The sequence below is a fragment of the Falco rusticolus genome, chromosome 6 (genome assembly GCF_015220075.1).
Source record: "Falco rusticolus isolate bFalRus1 chromosome 6, bFalRus1.pri, whole genome shotgun sequence".
Taxonomy (NCBI): domain Eukaryota; kingdom Metazoa; phylum Chordata; class Aves; order Falconiformes; family Falconidae; genus Falco; species Falco rusticolus.
In genome coordinates, this window is record NC_051192.1 from 26,133,175 (window position 1) to 26,154,239 (window position 21,065).

Here is a 21,065-nt window from a genome sequence, read left to right on the forward strand (position 1 = left end):
TGCTGGAGTTTGTGTGCACATGGTCCGAGACATGTGGTGAGACCACACTACAGTCAAAGTTCAGGAAGTCAGAGTCCATAAGAGGCAGGATTCAAGACAAGTAAAAGACACATCTGGCTGAGGCCATGTCACACAGATCACTTGCAAACAGAAAGTAGGATCTAGTACCTAACTGAGACTCAATTAAATCATCAGAAGACAGGACTAGGAACTAGTATTATGGACCCAGAAACAAGGATGGGGGACTGGTCTTAAAAGTAAATGCTGGGCAGAGTCCAAAAACACTCAGCTGTAGTCACAAGCACTTCAAGCTGATAAAATCCATCGTGGCTACTGAAACATGTGGTCCTGCACTCCCTATGTGTAATTTCTTGTGCATGCCCAAGCACAACCACTTACTTACACCAACACAAGCATTTATGTAGCTAGATGTGAACTAGCTTGGGAAACTGATGATCACAAATTAAAAACTATTAACCATGATTAAAACTAAGTACTTAGCATTAAACCTGATGCAGCCCACTTATAGCCATGCAAGTGCTTGTACCGGCACAAAGAGGCAGCATGTAGGCAGAAATAAGCAGTTGAGAAAGGAAGACTGGCTTTTCATGGTAGTAAGAACTTACACAAAGTTTAGTTAAGACCCATTGAAACCACAGCACTGGAGAACATGTTTTCTGTTCCCTCAATAAGGCTGTGTTATATCGCTTTTCCCTCTATATGGTTGCATTAAGGCTGCAGTAAGGCTGCATACAGTGGCAACTAGCCACCTAGGAATGATTCACATCCAGCTGCCTCAGGAATGACTCACTGGCTCAATGAGTCACTCAGGCCCACTGCCTCTTATGTCGGCCGATACTATCTCTCACTGTCTCCTGGTAGGGACTCATTCATCTGTCCTCAGCCATCTGCTGCTGCTTGTCCTCTGGTTTGTACTGTAAGCTCGTTGGGGCAGACAGGATTCTCTGGTCATTTGGTCTGCAGTGAGGGTTTCCTTACTAGGAAGAATACAGCAATTCTGGGCCATAAGATAGAATAGTATCGATGAAAGATGTTTTCAACGACCAGAAAGCTGGTTAGTCTGCAACAATTTGTTCTAGATATAATAAAAAAGACCGCTGGTAGTCGCATATTTACACACATACATACACCCCCTCCTCCCAGCAGGCAGTCGCCTCCCCTTCTGTATGGTGCCCGCAGACACATGCCCTCCCCAGGCACTCGCTTCTCCTGCCACACACGTGTAACTAACTTCTTACTCCTCGGTCACACACACAGAGCTCCTCGAAGGGAAGGGGGGAGCGAGAATTGCGTTGGAACGCCTCGCTAAGCCTCCTCTTTGCCAGGCAGCGATGCACGCTTGAGGAGGCGCAGAGGGAAAGCAGCGTTAGGGGCAGAGGGAGCGCTGCAGCGCGGGCCCGGGAAGGGGCTTTACTCCGAGCTTGCTCTTTACTGCGCGCGTACTTGTGTCGGAGTTTGCTCCCCCGTGGTCGCTCGGCCATGTTCAGCCCAGCTCCCTCTCGCACCCCCACCCCGCCCCCCCCCCGCCGGATCGCTCACTACCGACCACAGGCCGCGCTTCCCCGCGACCCCCGGGGGCGGGGCGGCGCGGCACGGCACGGTACGGCCCGACCCCGGGCGCTGCCCCAGCCCTGCCACCGCCCGCGCTCCCCGATCCCCACTCCCGCTCCCGGCGGGCGGGCGGACGGGCTGCAGCGGGCGTAGGCCAGAGGAACCGGCATATGCCTTGACAGGCGTCAGTGCCGTCCTATAGGAAGCAGGGAAGGGCGGGCCCGAGCGGCGGCCACCCAATGGCGAGCGCAATCCTACGTGATGCGGTTACCTGCGAGGTATAAAAGGGGCTGCGTGCGCACTAACCGCTCGCTTACACAGTATGGCCGGCGACATTAGCTAGCGCTCGCTCAACGCTCTTCTCTGTAACAGGGGAACACACGGACTACAAGGAACTGAACCGCATCGCCTGCCCGCCCGCACCCCCGCTCGGACTGTAATCTTCTCACACACGCTCACGCCGTATTTGCCGCCGCGCACTCCGGGTGGTTTTCGCTGGTTTAAAAAAAAAATCTTTTTTTTTTTTCTTCTGTAAATTAATATTAAACAAATTCCCTAGAAGGTGAAACGCGCCCGGACGGACTAGGACCCGGCGGCGGCAGCGCGGCCCGTGCAGCAGCGAACGGTAGCGGCCGGGGGCGGTAGTTTGGTTGTCGTTAATTTCTGTGGTTGTTGGTTGCCGAGTTGTCTCACCATGAAGGAGAACGGTGCACACTTCTTCGAAGGGACCGAGAAGCTGCTGGAGGTGTGGTTCGCCCGGCAGCAGCCCGCGCAGCAGGAGCCGCACCAGAGCAAGGGGTCCGGCGATCTTCGCACCATACCCAGGTCCGTTAACGGCCGGGGAGGCGGCGGGCGGGAGCGCTGCCCTGAGCGGGCGGGAGGGGCCGGTGGATGGCCGGCGCGCGCGGGGCCCGGGCGTGGTGGCGGCGGTGGCGGCGCTGGGTGGGAGGCGGCGGGCGAGAGTGCGGGCGGGGCGGGGGCCGGGGAATGGCCGTGCGCGGGCTGGCGGCAGCGCTGATGGGGGCTGGTTCCGGGGTGGCTCGGGAGAGCGGTTGGTGGCAACGGCCGCGCGCGGCGGGCAGGCGGCCTCCTTCCCCCCTCCCTCGGTGACAGCACTGGCCTCTCCCGTCAGCCGGCGCAGCGTCCCCGCACCCGCGGGAGGGCAGGGGGTGACCTTCCGTTGCCCTCCAGAGACCCCCCGCCCTGTAAGGCTGCGGCGCCGGCCCGCGGAAGCAGGGAGCTTCCCCTGGTCCCGGGCGGGCGGGGTGGCGGGTGGCGGTGCCGGGGGGGCGGAAGCCATTCCGTGCCGCCACCGCGTGCAGCCCCGTGCGGTCCGTGCTGGCAACATGTGGTGGCGGGGGGAGCCGGGCGTGTGCCGCGCCGGCCGGGAGTGCCTGCGGCTGGAGGCGGCTGGTGGAGTGTCGCAGTGCCGCTGGCGGCCGGGGGCATGGCAGCGGCGCCCACCCCTCTGCACCAAGGCTCCGCGCACGCTGCGGCTGCCGGTGGCGGCTGGCCACGCTCGCGGGGGGAGCCGCGGTAAGTCCCTTCACGGCGGGGCTTCCTGACCCCGGCAGCCTCGGGATGGGAAGGCTCGGAGAACCTGCCCGTTGGGACCGGCTGTGCTGCGCTGCGGGGAGTGGGGCAATAGGAATCGCATCCCCGGTTCGTGAAGGACAGGGGAGATCCCTCTCGCTGTCGCGACGAGGATTGATGGTTCCCTCACATGGCCGGTTTCGCCGCCACCTCCGGTACCGTGTGGCTGGGCAGGCTCACACAGCGGCGCTCGGGGACGGCAGCGAGCGGTGCGCGGGAACCCACCCGGTGGCGAGGCGGGGAGGGGGGGTGTCCCTCCTCCCCCACAAGTGTGGCTGGAGCCACGATTTACACGTGAGTCTCTTGGCTCCGCTCCCAGCTCGCGCTGCCTCTTTTCTTTTTCTTTTTCTTTTTTTTTTTCCTCCCCCCCACCCCCCACCCCATTGACAAGTTCAGGCCAATGAGCGCCGGGCGCCGCGGAGGGGTGGGCCCGCGCCTGTCACCCAATGGGCATGTGAGGAATGTGCTGGCGCTTCTTTCGCTGCCACCCGGGGCGGGAGGCGGGCGGGCCCGGGGCCTGCGCGGCCGCCTGCGCACACGTGTTCCGCGCCCGGGCCTCGCTGGGAGAGGGCAGCTCCCCTCCTGCCGCGGAGGTGTGCCTGCTCGCCCTTTGTTAGGCGGCACGGTAGCTGATGGCCACCTGCCGGCACGCCGGTCGTCTCTGAAACCTGCACGGGCAAGGCGGGTGTGAAATGTCTTTCCTGGAGATTACCAGTGCAGTATTTTATAGGGAGATGGTCTGGGAAGACTGGAATGCCCGAACTTGTGATTTGCAATAGTGGGTCCAACTGTACATCTCCAGAAAATTGTGTCCTGGCACAAGTGCCCTGGAAGTGTCGGGAAACGGTAGCTGTGAGCTTGAAGCACAAAGCAGGATCAGCTTATGGACCCAGGACTGTATATGGGTTGGTAAAGATGACAAGATTGATATGTAGGTGTAATCAGCCGACATAGTTGAGGCAAGCCTTTTTTTCAACTATACAGTGCAGATCTGAAGGTTATAGTTATGTTGGTAGTTAAATACCAGTATGATGAACTTTAACTTTTCAGAATGGTAGCTGGAGGATCCAGTGTTTTCAGAGTATCCAGATCTTTTTGTATCGCTGTTACCCAGTGGTCTTAGGTCAGGGAGGTTGTCATGATGTATTCAATGTTTGGAATATGTTAATAACGGTGGTGTTTCTGTTCAAAGGCATACTTAGCATATGCTATTAGTCTTTTCTTTTGGTGTTTCCTGTGTGTATATATTGGAAGAGTTAGCTATGCAAAGATCTGAATTGCCAATGGGCCGGTAAATGCCTTTCCTGAAGTAACAAGTAGCCCGTGCTGCGTGTGCATGTGTGTATATGTATACACCACTAGCTCATGGGTAGTGGAAGCTTTGTTTCTACCATGCCAGAAGTATTACAGAATGCATGTTTACCTTTGACCTGTTGGTGTAATGAGGTGGTTTGCTCATGAAAGTGTTTGACTTGAAGCTATTTGGCCCTTTTTGAATAATGTGCTTAACATGGAAATCATCAGATGCGGTTATACATTTCTTTGAGGTTTAATGGTGTAGCAGATACCTATACAAATTGATACCTTGTGGTAATATCCAGGCAATCCTGGAAGACTTATTGCAAATCCTAGTTGAGATATGTGCATGTGATCTGAGTTATGAGGCCACTTCAGGATTCCTGTTGTGTTTGACTTCAAATGGAAAGATTCCAAAAACACTTGACTGCTAATATGCTGGTGTTGGAATATACAGATCTAATTAAAAAAAGCATTCTGCAGATGTTTTCCTCACTGACACATTCATGGTCTCTGGTGTTCTGTTTGAGCTCAGATTTGTGTTTACAAAAGTGCAAACTTAATTCTTAAAACTGCTCAAAAGCATTTAATGCAGTTAAGGCAGGTACTGTGACAGTTCCTTTGTAAGGTTTAGATATGGCTGTAAAGTTTTAATAGAGTAGATAAAAACTGTTAACTGTTGAACATGTGGTCTTTAACACTTTTGAAGCTGAGCAAGCTTTGAAGGCCTTTGTGTTAATTGGCTCTTAAGACAAGATGCTAGTTGAAGCTTTGTACTTCTCCAGTAGGAAGCTGTGATGTGACTGAAAATTGCAGTTAACCTGTGTCCGGGAGTAATTATCAGTGTTGGTGTGTTGCTAGCATGAAATTAAGTATTATGAACATTCATTTTAGAAAATTGTTGGAATTAAATTATTACAGTTGATGGATGCAAATGAAACAGAATATATCCTATTATGCTAATTTTATAAAGGTAATGTAATAAACTAGTTTGTGTTGAACAGAATTTGAAATCAAAGCTGAAACTGTAGAACAACAGCTAAATTAGAATCAAGTTGCAAACCAGTTGAGCTTGCCTTTTGTATTGTAACACCTGCTTAGTAGTGAAATGTGAGCCATTCATCTACTGAATGACTAAGCCGGTGTTCAGAGCTAAAAATTTGCATGTTGCATGTGCTTGCTAGGGATTAGATGTTTTATAGTCTTTGCTGGAGATCACCAACAAAAAAAAATAGGAAAAAAGTTAGTCAACTAATGCAATTAAACTTTTTCCATTTTTTTCCTCCTATGGGCAAGCCTGCTTTCTAGAGAAGAATTCAGATAGGTCTGAAATAGTACAGAAGATACCTATACTTACTGTTCTAATACATTCAGTAAAGGTCCCAACTAAAAGATTCAAGTATTGAACATGGGCTTTACTTTGCTTTTAAGATTTGGGGGGGAACAGGTCTTGTGGTTGACATAATGGCAAGCATCTGAAGGTGCCTACCTTACTCGTATTCTAAAGTGGAATGAACATTTTTGTGGTCTTGAAATAATTTGCTTTAACTGTAGTACTTGTTCTCACTATGCTTTGTAAAGCGAACTTTATAAAAAATAGCCTTAAAGGATGTGTAAAATAAGGCAGGTTTGCTGCAAACATGATGCTGCCAGCCCTAGAGTTGTGATGAGTAGCATATTTGGTGTCCCCACAGTAAAATAAGCTGGTTATTCCTTCAGATGATGTGCAACTATGCATTTCACATCTCAAGGCTTATGATGTTGAATGTACAGGAGTTTGAAATGCGGGCTAATGATGCAAATATTAAACAAGTCTATCTCAAGCATTGAACCCTGAAGAAAGGTCTGAAATAAGCTTGTTTATGGACCTTTAATGTGCTTCCTACTCGTCTAAACCATGTGGGCAAGCAAGAAACTAGAGAAAAACCAGTGCTGTAGTAAGCAGTACAGGGTGAGCTGAGGTTCTCATCCTGTGCTACATGAAAATCTCTAAGCACCAATACAGTCATGCATCTGATGGGAGTCCTGTAAATACTTGTGTTGTGCTGCACCCTATAGCCTGACTCAACTCACTGCTGCAGTGCTGTTGCACCTCTACCCCTTCCCCCAGTCCTTAGGATTGTGGCAGTGTTACCTGACTGTTTTATCAAAACAGTGAAGGTACAGGGAGGCTGGTCAGTGAGCCCCATTCTACTCTTGCTCCTGCAGTGCTCTGGAACAACCGTGTAGAGTTCACAAACATTACTCTGTGTGGAGACTGGGGAGAAGGCAGGGTAGGCAGGACTGTGCCAGGATAGGGGGCTTCTGTCACTTGGTACTTGCTGAGTGTTACATGGAGAAGAAGTGTAATCTGGAGAACTTTATGCAAGAATGCAGTCTTCCCTCTTCAGAAGTGGTATTCATAAACTGGATTTTAGCAAGTAAGTTCAAAATGACAGGTAAAATGTTTGCTTGTACCTCTGAACTGTAAAGAATGGCTTCACACAAAGGAAGCAAGCCCTTCTACACACTGTTCCTGGTTGTGATGCTGCTTGCAGGAAGTTAGTATGTGTTGAAAGCTTCTTGATATCTTCCTGCCTTACCACTGAAACTGCTAAAGAGTTTGATTAGTCACGTCCTGTCAAAGATCTGGTCACTTAGCGTGAGACTCGATCGAGCATCCGATTAAAAAAAAAAAAAAAAAAAATACGTAGCTACTGGTATATTCCGAGAAGGGCTTTATTAGTGACTGTTGACTTGCCCAGGAGAAGAGGAAGATTTGAGGCTTACGGTAGATAATTGCTGCCTTACAGCGTGTTCCTTTTGGAGAAGGTTACACTCAGACTTGCCCTGAATGTTGCCTGTAAGTCTTGGTGAAGCCATGATGTACCTCTTTGGGGCTCATGTTTTCTTAAACACCTTGGGTGGCAGGTATGTGTTCTCCTTTGAGACGCTGAATAGCTTTGGATGTAAAGGATGGAGTTGCCAGTCCATGTATACTGTTGTAACTGCAATAATGATAAAGGCCTGCCCCGGGAGAAATATGCAACCTTTAAAGCACTGTCAGTGGCTATCTTTGTGCTGTTGCTGAAATATTTTGGTGTGATCTTCTTTAGTAGCTGGCTAAACACTTTCTAGGTAAGAAGTATTTTGTGAGGAGTACTGTTCAGCATCACTTTATGTGGCTGCAATTTTCTATTCCGGTGCCTGTCTTTAATTCAAGATTAAGTTCATGACCCTGGAGAGTTTCTTAAGTTTAAGATAAGGGAGATGGCAGGCAGTCTTTCTGTATATCTATGTTGAGAGCATATAGAGGGTGTGTGGGGTTTGTGCACTCCACAGATACTGCTGAAGTAAAAATACCGAGTTGCCAGTACCTGAACTCAGGGTGTGAACATAGTTCAAGATAATCAATCTTAAACAGCAATTTATAAACCAAGTTAGAACTCTAATAAATAATTCACATGCAGCTGTCTGTAGAGAAATAGCCTGCTAGTAGATGCTTTAAAAAGCTTGTGATTTCTGTGTATTTGGTCTGTACTGTATCTGCCTGTTTCAGGATGCTTGAAACTACTGTTGCAGTGCTGCAGATACTCGTATTTCACCAGCTTTGGTGCCCCTCGGCTACATCTTGGTGTAGGCAGTTTAGACAAGACATAAGTTTGACCATACTGGATCATGGTATTGGCAGGAATGTACCTACTTAACTGTAGCTTGCTGATGAGGTAACTGTTGTATCTATTGGCTCCTAAAAAAAGCACCTGGTAGGTAACAGGTGAAGGAATAAAAGTGTTCTGCAGTTGAATGCTTGATTTTTAAAACAAGGTCTTACAGAAAGTACAAGATAAGGATTGTTACTACTTCACTGCAGACTTGTCGGCTCTTCTGTTTTAATGAAGAGCTGTGCAAGAGTATGTATACAGTTTAAGCTGTCTTTAGTAGTTCCATAGGGTGTATTTCTTAAGAGTTGCAGCCCCATTGCAAAACATCTCTTCCTCCCAGTGGTGGTGGTATTAGCAAGGTACAGTTACTGGGATGGTGAGATGGGATGCTTCTGGAGGCTGTTAATTGCCAGTAGGAACTGAGTTGTTGATGTAGTTCCCAGTCTCTAAATTCTTATTACCCCTTCCCAGTGGGCCTGAAGCAGCAGTGTTGTGCTACTGCTTGGGGTGCTTGACTCCTGTGTTAAGAACTTGGTTTACCCCTGAAGGTAAAGGCTCAGAACAGAGCAGTAACTTGCATTCAGAAATGTAGTTTTAATTGGCAAGGAAAACTTGATTCATTGCTTACTCTTTCAGAAGTAGGAAATAGAGGAGCAAATGTGATGGTCTGGAACTTGGTTGAGAACTGTTGACTGTTCATTTCATTACACAGTGTAAGTGTACTTCCTGAAAATAAATTAAAATGCCTCTCAGTTCTGATAGGTTTACCATACTGACATAGCTGGGTGGCAGTTTGAATGGAAGTCACTTGCACTCTGGTAACAAGTCAGAGTTCATAAGGCACTAAACATTGCAGTATAGGAGTAGATTGCTAAACTTGGTATTTTCTTTTTGCACATTCTCCTAGTCAAGTATAGAACAAGTAGCTTTCTACCATTCAAACATGGACAGTTTTTCACACTTGCATAGATTTATTCTGTTTTTATTTGGTGTTCTCTGAGCATGTGTAACCATTTAAGATGGGCATGGTGCTTGCCCATTGGAGAAATGTAATTTTTCATTAGGTGGCAGTTAACTTGAAATTTCAGAAACAGGAACTTACAGCTTTGGAGTGAAGTGGGCAATAAGCCTACGTAACAGCAAGGAGTTGGTCTCATGCTTTTTCAGTCTGGAGTTCCAATGGATGCATGTCTGCTACAGAACTACTTGGCTCACCAATGATTCTCATGCATCATATTCTAGTATGCTTGGCTTGAGTATAGGAAAGCTGTTTGCAAAGAGTTTGGGATTGTCCTGATACCTGGCTTACAGGAAATAATTAGGAAGTAGTTGTTTTATTGGAACTGGTGTCTTGGTTTTGCCTTTTCAGTGGAGGCTTTACTTCCCAGGTAAAACTTCACCTCAGTTATGAAATAATGTTTTCCAGTATTTCATGGTTACTGACTTGGAGGATTTTTACTTGCCAAAACCAAAATGGGATTAGCTGCAAAACATGTACTAGATAACCATGAAATACTTTTTAAGGTGAATTTTTGTTTCCACAGTAAATGTGGGTGGACATTGCTTGACTCTAACTAGTAACACTTAAATAATTATACAGATTAAAGGAAGAAATGCAAGAACTAGACTTCTAGTGAACTCGGTCTGCTTGGTACAAAGTAGTCCCAGATGTTCCTCCTTAGCTGTGCTTTAAACAATGGAAAATGTCAAATACTAAGGTCATCTTGCTTAAATAGATTATATAGAGACTAAATCCAGCATGTTAGCAGCCTTTCTGTAGTTTTCTGTGCTACTTAAAAATGCATATAGATACAGGCCAGTATCTGTCCAAACCTTCTCCCCAATGTGGCAAAGTCTGATCCTGGATGTTGCAACCTTATGTCAGTCTGGTTTATGTATGCTTCTGGATCAAGCCTGACATCTTGTATATTTCTCAACATGTAGGTTTTTTTCCTTAGTGCTACTGTATTCAGATGAAATGGTGAACTTACCCTGTGTTCCTGTAAAGGTTGAATGCGTGAACACTTAGCATATGCTTAGCTACATTTCTGCAGTGGCATAGTGAAGAATTGAGCAAAGTTTTAACCTTCATTGTTAGACTGCTTGAACACCAAAATTGTTACATCTTCCTCTATGTGATTGAAAAGAAAATGAGCAGTTTTCCTGAAATGCCTGCACAGAACTGTACTACCAAAGAAAATTCTCACTTGTCTACGTAAAGTTGAGGTTTTGACTGTCTGACCAGGTAAGAAGCTTGTGAAGGCTGAGACCTATGCTCCCGTGAATCCTAAGATAGTTACATACCCTTTAATACTTAGACAAGTGCAAAATCAGATTTGTAGTAATGTGCAAATGGGGTTACTGCAGCTCAGCATCAGGCAGCGTAAGGGAATTTTACCTCTGCTTTCGTAAGTGCTGTGTCAGATGCTGGTTGTTTCTTTAATGGCAGACAAAATCAGTAGTGGTACCAGAGTGATTTGAACAAGTTAACACATTACCTGGTTCAATTTACAGGAAAAGAGTGTAATAGGATATTAGAGGGAAGATAGTAAGGCTGGCAAATTTGTGCAGGTGTGCTGTAGCTTCCAGAGAAAACTAAATCGTTCAGTCCCCTTCTCAGCAAAACTGTGATTGTCTAGGAGTGTTTAAAACATTATCTAAAATAACAGGATACACAGTTATGCTCTCTGCATTTACCAGGTTTTTCAAAGATGAGCAGACACTTGCATTTTCATGTAAACCTGAGTATTGGGAACAGAGCTAAACCTAGTCAATGATGTAAGTTTAGAGCTGAATAGATGTGTGGGACTCTTATCTGAGCAGTAAAACAAACTTCTTTAATTTGACATGCAGATTTGAGTGGTCTGTGCTGTCATGTCTGTAGCTGCAGAAATGTATTTCATCAAGATTCACTAATGGTCAGTAGGGAAAACCTCGCTTTGATTTTTAAGTTTCCAGTTATATCAAAGAGTTCATAAACTTGTTCAGATGGGTACTTAATTATGAGGGATTTCAAGATACATAGGATTCTATTAATCTTGTTTTTAATAGCTTTAGTCTCATCTAAAAGGAGGCTATGGCATGTGTCTAAGTATATTCTGGTTGACTCCTGTATAAATACACTGCTTTAGTGTAATACATGCTTTAAAAGGGAAAATACTCAGTGTTTAATAGGAAAGATAGTGGAGTTTCAAGGAGGCATTCTCAGGTGAGAGAAATGAAGGCATTTATTTGCTGGGTGTTTGGAGGCAAAGGACGTCTCAGTGTTCTAGTTGCATGTACAACAGAATCTAAAAACTTCCAACTTTGCAAACCAGCCAGTTTTCTAAGCGGAGGGGTTGGTGGCTGCTGGAGTAGCCCTGCCGGTAGAGTTACAGTGAGTGCTCTGCCCTGACCTAGAGCTGTAGAGCTTTTGCAGTGTCAATAAAGGGAGAGAGGTCAGACTCCTGAGGATGGATTAGGCTGACAGTTACATAGGCAGCTGAGCCAATCTAATACCTTGCTTGGGGATGAAAAAATTGCTTTTTTCATGCCTCTGGCTGCAACTGGTTGTTCCAGCTCTACTGATGGGCAGGTTAGTTTTATGCTGGGTTAGTAAATTTCTTAGTTGGACAGATCTGAGCGCAAGAGCCAGCACAAACCTGCAGGTGGGGTATGTCGTGGGAAGGCAGGGATGGGAGAAGTAGAGCAGCTGGCAGTCTTGTGACTTTGCAGCTTGAGGAAGCTCTTTCTGCCTGCTCTAACAAATTTGACTGTGTTCTACTAATCTGGTGTAGACAAAAGACTGAAGTGACAATGAAAGTAAAGTCTGCCATTTCTTAAGAGTGCTTGGAAGTTTTGAGGATTAATATAAGCTCTTTTTTTCTAGTTTCTTAATAAAATTCCTTGTAGGATGAGTAATGACAGTAAAGAATTGAAATGCTAGACTTTACCACTATACTGAAATCTAGCAGTGTATATGCAAATAGTTTAGTTAATTTTTTGTAAGTGTAATATTCCAAAGTACTTGTTACAAGTCTTCCGTATCTTCTAGAGGTAGAAGGAATCCTGCGATCCTGATTGAAAAATGAGGAATTCAGGTCATTGAGATGTATTAGTTTTTAGGACTGGTTTTCAATTAAATTATGAACTTGACTCTAATCTGGACAAATAAAACATGTTAACTTGCTGGCTTATTACTCTTGTAGTTGCCAATAACTACTGTGACTGAAGCAAATAGAGAATCAACCTACATCATACCTTCAGTCATAATAAAATTTATATTGGTGCATGTGGGATGCAGGACTTAAGGTTATCTTCATCTGCCTAGTTAGAAGCTTTAGAAGCTTGGGGTTGCTGCTTGACAATTGTCCTCATGCAGAAGATTACACGAACAGATCTTGAGGAATGCTTAGCTATTAAGAGCTAAGAATTGGATATTACAGTATTGTGGGAGACGGTTCCTATATTAAAGTCTTCTCCTTTTGTGCGCTCAGATCCAGCAACTGAAGGCAAGAGCTATGGTCTTGTTTGGGCTGTACTTTTTACCCAGGGTTCCAGAAAGCTTCAGTTTAACATGTTGTTTGTGCTCTTCTATAATTTCTTCACAGGATTGAGTGGGACAAACTTCTGGAGAATGTGCATTGTTTGATCATAAGTGTGACAAAAACTGACAAGCAGGAAGCTTATGTACTCAGGTAAGCCACTAGCTTATTGTTTCAGTCTCCAGGAGGTCAAAAGTTCAAGCTGTTATCAGGGATCCACTTGGCTGAGATCTTGGTTTAGGATCCTGCTGTGGATCTGACTAAAACTTGCAGAGGTTTGCTAATTACAGTAATGCCATGTTTCTCTTCAGTAGTGGGAATGTCTGTCTTTGTAGTTATCAGTGTTTGCCTTTTTTCTTCAACTAAAATGATAAAGGAGCTGTGGTGTTTCTGCACCTGATCACAGATTTTTTTTTGGCAGTAAATGTCTCACCAGTTAAGAGGTTTAGGATTACTTCAGCAAAATAGTCCATGTAGGTGTCACTTCTAGATCAGTAAAAACTTTATCAGTAGATCGGCTTTAACTCCAGTTAATGCAATCAAGTGGAACAACTTTCAGATGTCCTTAGCTTGGCTGCAAAAGTGCAGCTTCCCTGACATCTTGGAATTTTTGTTGCACAGCAGCTAGAAGGATGCTACTTTTGCCATGGTTTTCATCTTGCAAAATAGTTTCCTGCTTTTTCTACGTGAACTTTATAGACACATTGACATTCTCTGCCTTACTTCAGATTACAAAACCTGAAGCATTTGTGCTCTTAAAGGCTGCCTTGAGGGCAAGGTTGGGCTAAGAGCAAGCTAGTCAAAAGGTGCTGAAGTCTTGTTTCCATGAGCTTAGTATATGTAAAACAAAATCCTGAAGAGAATTTAACTAGTTACAACTATACTGGATGAAGTCTAACCTTGACTTTGAATTCTTAAACAGCATTCCAGACAGAGTGAGTGAATTAAGTTAGACTTTTATTCTCATTATTCAGTTACTTGGTGAGAAGATACTTGTGATGCATGTTTGAAGTGTTCTGGATGTAGTATCCATGCTTTTCTCCAGTTCAGTGGGATTGTAGTTAAGTATCTGACTTCACAGTTTATGTATAGTTAATTTCTGCATCTTGTGTAAGGCATAGTGTATAGCTGTGTGTGTACTCTCCTCATGAGGCTTCCTGTTCCTGTGGACAGGTGCTGATTTACCACTTCCTAGTAGCCAGTTTTCCTAGAATATACACCCAGCCAATTTAGCTAAAGCTTTTGCCTTTTTTGAGTTCACTTTCTCATAGAGTTCATTTCAGCTGAGAGTCAGATTTCAAGTTTGACCCTGTCCTGTGTCTGGGTTAAGAAATTGTATGTCTATGTTGTGTACCCACTTCACAGCATGTTTGTATTTCTCTAAGACTGAGGATATGTAATGCATGTAGTACCTCTTTCTCTGTAGCGTCGTAGCTGTGTAATATCATGCTTCCAGCAGATATTTGGTTTGGGAGGTCATAACAGCTCTCAAATGTTAACTGAAACTTACTGGTTTTGACCCATTTGCCAAGCATGTTTATGTATCATATGCTGGATGTTAACTCACAGTAATGCCGTTTGGTTGGGATAAGAACCAAGATCTAACAGTTATGTTCTGGCTTGTTTCATATAAAGCACTTACTATATTTTTAACACTTTTTTTTTTTTCAGTGAGAGTAGCATGTTTGTCTCCAAGAGACGTTTCATTTTGAAGACGTGTGGTACCACCCTCTTACTGCAAGCACTGGTTCCCCTGTTGGAGCTTGCTAGGGAGTACAGTGGGTTTGACTCAATTCAGGTAAGATGTCAAAAATTCTCTATCTTCCTTAGAACGTACAAAAAGCTTTTTACTGATACTTCAGACTCACTGATTTTATTAAATATTCTGAAACATCTTTTCTATTTACATAAACTTCCCGTAATGGGAAAACTGTAATACAAGATACCTTGCTCTGCTGTAGGAGTTAGCCTTCTATTTGCCTCTTAAAGGATGCCAACTTGAAAGTGCTTTTGTCTTGAGTTAAGGTTCTTGAAGGGTGAAAGACCTTCATGCCTGTGTTGTCAGTGCTGAAGTCACTGATATTTTCTTGTGGAAAACAAATTTGAAGTGAGCTGTATCCTGTAGCTTACAAATTAAGATAAGAATAACCATATGCCTCTGAAATGGAAGTACAGGTAGCAGTGACTTGACAATGGCAACTTGGGTCCTGTGAAAGCCTATAATAATACTTCCATTTATCTAGATTTTTTTTTTTGATTCAAGGTGGATGGATATATCCAATATCTAAGATGCACCTTTTTTTTCAGAGCTTCTTTTATTCACGTAAGAATTTCATGAAGCCTTCCCACCAGGAGTACCCACATAGGAATTTCCAGGAAGAAGTAGAGTTTCTTAATGAAATTTTCCCAAGTAAGTTCATGAACTTAAACAAAGTTGCATAGCTTCTGTGAAGCATTGATGTGAAGTGAGAAGGGACAAGCAGTACAGTACAGACAGGCACAGGCTGCCAGGCCGTTCATTCAGCAGTCTTTGCAGTTCTGCAGCCAGCACAAGCTCTTGACTGTGTAAAAACCAAAAGCTACAGATACTTACCTTGATTTCTGACACTGATTTAAAATTTAATTTTGGTAAGTCATACTTTAGCACCTTGTCTTAACTGTGGTCATCTTCAGACTTACAAATGGAGTGTAGTAAGTCAGTCTGCAGAATCCAGCTCTTAACCCCAAAAGCCTCATTAGAAAGGTAGAATAGTAATTTAAGGTAACTAACACACTGAACATAAGCGTTCTTGGGAAAGTCCCTCCACTAAAGATCTATTTTAAGCATTTCAAAGTCTAAAACTTACAAGAATAACATTGAACTTTTAACGGCTGGCAGAAAAGTTTTTTGAAGGAGCATGAAGCTGTAGTACTTACCCAAGTTATTTGAAAATAAAGGCTAATCATTAATTTATTAAGTAGATGCTTAAGCGTACCAGGGCTTCTGTCCGTGCATAGGTAAAGCTGTAATCTGAATTGCTTGTTAGTAGGCTCTGAACTGGAGTGTCTAGTCCACAGACTGAAGGAGCTGGTTTTTCTGATTATTTGTTTTACATTCCTGAAGTTAAATGTGTGGTTATTTGATACAGATGCTGATTTGTATCAGTGAACCTTTTAGTATTCTTTGAAAGACTTCTGCTATTGTAAAATTATAGGATGAAGCTAATTTTTTACATTAACTGGAGACTTTCTGTGTTGTCTAGATGGAGCAGCTTATTGCATGGGGCGTATGAATTCTGATTGCTGGTATGTATGTGAAGACTTAGAAGTCTTTGGGGCTTGCAGTAGAACTGAACTTGGTGCTACTAATATTTATTACTTATATTATTTATATCTTATATAGGTACCTGTACACCCTGGATTTCCCAGAGAGTCGGATATCCAATCAGCCTGATCAGACACTGGAAATTCTGATGAGTGAGCTTGACCCAGTAGTTATGGACCAGTTCTACATGAAAGATGGTGTTACTGCAAATGATGTCACTCGTGTATGTTTGCTTGAGAACTAAGCATTCTGGGGAATGGTGGAAATTGGGCAACAAAATTCTTCACTCTACCTCTTAATACAACAAGGTTTATTTTGTGGTAGGAAAGATCTCATAGAAAATGTCAAGTTAATGTTTGGGGGGTAAAATGGATTTCACTCCAGAATGTTTTCAGGAATGTAACTTCACATTTTCAGTGCTCCTGCTTTAATCTGTTGAAAGGAGCAGTTTGCATTGTTTTGAGTGATTGGAAGCTTATCTTCTGAAAATTTGAGGAATAGGAATAAACCCACAATTCAGAAACTTCCAATAAAGGATGGAGATTGTGAGGAGTAAGACTTACAGTGAAGATAATGAATGCCAAGGGAATCTAGGTACCAAAATTAAGGTTAAATCACGGAGCCATTTGGATAGTTGGGAGGGGTGGGGGTGAGATTTAATGTGTAAGTATAACTTGATGGTTTTGCCTCCTTTTTACAAATGGGGAAGTCCTGTGACATGACCATGTTTCTCTGGCAAGTACAGTGACTTCATCTGGCTTGATTAGCATACTGTATTTGCTATTGAGATTTGACTGTAGCTCAAGTACCATGTGGGAAATGAGAGTGCTTGGGATTGCACTTCACTCTTGAGTACAAAGAAGTGTATTCTCACTTGAGTAAATGTAAACAGCCTTCACTTTGTAGATACTGGTTGAACAGGAGCTCTGTTGTACATTTTGCTTGCAGAAAAAAATTGTTTTAGATTTTTAGCTGTTCCTTTGTCTTGGAGGTATGCAACTGGGTTCTGTAAGAGGTGGTGTATCTACATGGCAACTTAGTGCTTAGTGACTGCATAAGTGAGAGGTTGCAAAAGCGAGCTCATCTACAGTGGTACAGATTATCAAACTGACTTATTATAGGGATAATTTTGGTGTTCTGTCACCTAAATTGGTGTTCATTCTGCCAGAGTTAAATGTAAACAAGTGTAAGGATGAATGATAAACTGAGTGGTGTAATTTTAACTTTTTCTATTTTAATTTCAGATGAGTGGAATTCGTGACCTGATACCAGGTTCTGTTATTGATGCTACAATGTTCAATCCTTGTGGGTATTCAATGAATGGGATGAAATCGGATGTAAGTTTTACACTTACTGATAATTAATGTTAAAATAAAATAGTAATTATTTGGTGGTAGTAATAAGCTTAATTTTTTTTCAGGGAACTTACTGGACTATTCACATCACTCCAGAACCAGAGTTTTCTTATGTTAGTTTTGAAACAAACATAAGTCAGACCTCTTATGATGACCTGATTAGAAAAGTTGTAGAGGTTTTCAAGCCAGGAAAATTTGTGACAACCCTCTTTGTTAATCAGGTGAGTTTTCCTTCATTAGCTTGTTAGCCTCTGAAATGCATATAGATGCAAACAAAAGCAAGGCTAGAATTTGTTTACTGGAGCATTAGTTTCCTGACTGCCTCTTGTTTGGATGGTAGCTGCTTTGGAAGTAAAATATTCCTCAGTATTACCTTGGCTTGTACTAAATCTTGATCTCCAGAAAACTTAGGAAATACTGTGGTAAGGCAGCCCAGTCTCAGTATTCTAACGGCTTCCTCTGCACTGCAGTGTAGGCATAAATTGCTTTTGCATTTTTCTGGATTTGGCTGCAGCTGTTAGTTGAAGTGCTGTGGTTAATGGTGGTGCTGCCAGCAAATCATAGAATGGTTTAAGTTGGAAGGGACCTTTTAAAAGGTCATCTGGTCCAGCCCCCCTGCAATGAGCGGGCACATCCTCACTTAGGTCAGTTTGCTTAGAGCCCTGTCCAACCTGACCATGGATGGGGCATGTACCACCTCTGGGGAACCTGTTCCAGTGTTTGATCACCCTTGTTGTAAGAAAAAAAAACCACCAAAACTTCCTTCTATCCAGCCTGAATGTACCCTCTTTTAGTTTAAAACAATTACCTCTCTTCCTATTGCAACAGACCCTGCTAAAAAGTTTGTCCTCATCTTTCTTATAGGCCCCCTTTAAGTATTGAAAGGCTGCAGTAAGGTCTCCCTGGGAGCCTTCTCCAGGCTGAACAGCCCTCAGACTTGCCAGCCTGTCCTCATAGGAAAGGTGCTCAGTCACCCATAATGTTGCATAGAAAAGCAGTACTGTACATAGGGAGCAGAATTGTTGCTTGGGATTGAAACTTCCTGCAGCACTGTCAGGCATGGGTTTGAAGCACGTTGGTAACAGTATCACAAGAACCACACATAAGTATTGTGCTACTCCATCTCTAAATGCTGATTTTAAAAATAACTTTCACTTTTTTGTTTTCTAGAGCTCTAAATGTCGTACAGTGTTTTCTTCTGCCCAGAAGATAGAAGGGTTTAAACGTCTTGACCACCAGATTGCCCAATTCAGTGATTATAATTTTGTATTTACCAGTTTTACAAAAAATCGCCAGCAACAGCACAGTTGATTAAGCATGAAGAAAAAACGCAAAAAGAAATGCCATATAGAAGGTGGTGGTTGCTTTTTAGTTAATGATTCAGGGGGCCATGCTTTCCACTCCCACCACCTTATAGTTGTGGAAAGCCCTAGGTGTAATCATAGTATAACCATTTTGAATTGTATGCATTATTATATCAAGGAGTTAGATATCTTGCATGAATGCTCTCTTCTGTGTTTAGGTACTCTATGCCACTCTTGCTGTGAAATTGAAGTGCATGTAGAAAAATCTTACTGTATGAAACTTTACAACACTTGTAAAAATGATTCCGGTAGAATTACACACAGTATAGTTTTTCTCCAGGTATCACCAAAAATTCCCCACAGACAGGGCTTTCGTCCTCATTAGACTTGAGCCCTCAACCTACTTGCTGGGGACAGTTCTCTTTTTAAATTGTTGCTCGTTTTTTCATCTATGTTGTGATTTCAGTCTAAAACAGTTTCTGACAGACTTTTATGATTTCTAATGAAAACATTTCTAATTAACACTTTCATGTTTGGAGAAAGTTCTTACAACAGTTACAAATTATTTTGCTACTACAGGTGGTGGTTGATTTATTTTTAAATCAGACTGACGTTTCATGCTCTAATAAATCTTATAGGAATTTGCTCAGTTATACTGTAGGACTGGGCTAATGCATTGGTCTTTCACCTCTAGAAACTTTGGTATTGGTACTAACAGGTTAAGTTTCATCTTGCCTTAGTGCTCATTTATCTGTTGGCATCCCTAAGCTGTCACAGTGCTACACAATGGCAGAACTTGAAGAAGGTCGAAGACTTGACAGGGAAGAGCTGAGTCAGGATGCAAGTGCTTTGGCATAGGTATGTGACAGCCTTGCAAAGTGCAAGTCCATATTAGCACCAAACATCTTCCTAATCACCAATTATGTCAGACGAAGAAGCTGGTGCTCTGGAGCACTGGCAGGTAGATCTAGTGAAGGAGTGGAATTTGCCAGTCTGGGTGTGATTGGTTTGGATTACTCTCAGTAAAACCGATGACCTACCACTTCTTAACTGTAAAGAATGCTTCTAAATTGATCCAGTGTCGCTTCATTTTGTTGTTCCAAGCAAAGTTAATGCCTCTATCTTGTGACAGTCCTGTGACATTGTTGTGCATGTGACTTATGTTGTATTTGAGTGTTGTGACTTCATCTGTTTTTTCCTCCTAATTACTAAGGTGGTTCCTCTTACTGTGACTTGAGGGCATTAAGTGAAGGCATAGAACAAGAACTGTCTGGGACACCTGGGCAGAAGTGAAGTAGAATGCTATTCACAGAGCATGAATAAGTGTGTTAATCAAAGTCGCTTTAATGGGTATTGACTAAAATGCAGGCTTTACAGAGCTGGCACACTTTCCGCTATGTTTGCAAATACTGGGGTTCTAACAGCTGTGAGACCAGCATGTTAACTAGAAAATTGAGATTATCTTCCCCCCTCCTTTGTCCTTGCAATGTTTTGACTTACTGGTTTGACGCAGTGTTTTTTTGTTCCTTCCGTATTTATAAATGAAGCACTTTTTCAGTGCTTCTAAACTAAAGTCTGCTTGGTTAGAAATCAAGTGGTTGCAACACTTTGATTTTTTTTGTTTTTTTCTTTTAAGCATATTGTTGATGTTCTTTACCAGTGTTACCAATTACATGCTGTAAATGGCACTAATGCTTTTTGGTGTTAATATTGAGGACCAATATTCCAGTGGGGTTTTTTTGTGCTTAAACATTGTCCCAGCTGACGTGATGTTTGTTGGCTTGAGGTCCTTAAAGTAGACTGAAGATCCCTTTTCAAGTAATACTGAAATACACATCTTACAAACAGAAGCATAAGCCTTGGCTATAAAAATGAAAGGTGTTGAATGGATTACTGAACTATCTAGGGTGATCAGGATGGGGGGGAGTATGGTGTTTATAATAACTTCTGTGGTGTTAGACTTTGATCATTTAAAAATATCTGTACCACAACTTAATGCTTCAATAAAAGTTCGCTTAAATTGTTTGTAGTGATGATGCAGCAATTCTACCCTTCATGCTTTTGGTACCAGCTGGTTTACTTCTGAAATCTACTTTGTCCTTGTAGGGGGTCCATCTCAACTGTTAATGTGTTGCTAGTTTAAAATGAGACGGCATGTTAAAGGAAGAAAAATGAAAATAATAGCTGTTCTTAACAGCTAACAATCAGAGATTTGCTGTCATCTTAACTTGTATTTTTATTTCAATAATTTCAAATATTTCCCTGAATTAAAACAATTCCTACTTCTTCTGCTCCTAGCATACATTTATGCTACTTAAGCTTAGACTGAGGCTTCAGGGTGAAGTTTGTCTCTTAAGATAAAGTAGGCATGTACCTAATCTGGATAGTGAACTAGACCAAAAATTAGTGGCTAGGAATGTCAGTGCTAAGTGGATGCCAACATAATTGTAACCAACATAATTGGAACTTCCACAATT

The 21,065-nt window shown here is 43.1% G+C and overlaps 1 protein-coding gene across 2 annotated transcripts; it reads left to right on the forward strand.

Moving 5' to 3' along the window:
* Nucleotides 1-1,872: 1,872 nt before the first annotated feature.
* On the forward strand, nucleotides 1,873-20,621 carry AMD1 (adenosylmethionine decarboxylase 1). 2 transcript variants are annotated; one of them, XM_037391209.1, is made up of 9 exons: nucleotides 1,873-2,397; nucleotides 12,692-12,778; nucleotides 14,297-14,423; nucleotides 14,933-15,035; nucleotides 15,868-15,910; nucleotides 16,008-16,152; nucleotides 17,174-17,266; nucleotides 17,350-17,505; nucleotides 18,455-20,612. In XM_037391209.1, the coding sequence occupies exons 1-9, from the start codon at nucleotides 2,267-2,269 to the stop codon at nucleotides 18,593-18,595; spliced, it is 1,026 nt and encodes a 341-aa protein (XP_037247106.1). In that variant the 5' UTR covers nucleotides 1,873-2,266; the 3' UTR covers nucleotides 18,596-20,612. The 2 variants fall into 2 exon arrangements, with proteins under 2 accessions (XP_037247106.1, XP_037247107.1); XM_037391210.1 differs by lacking the exon at nucleotides 1,873-2,397 and adding an exon at nucleotides 8,846-10,347 and having other exon boundaries at nucleotides 18,455-20,621.
* The last annotated feature ends 444 nt before the right edge of the window (nucleotides 20,622-21,065 follow it).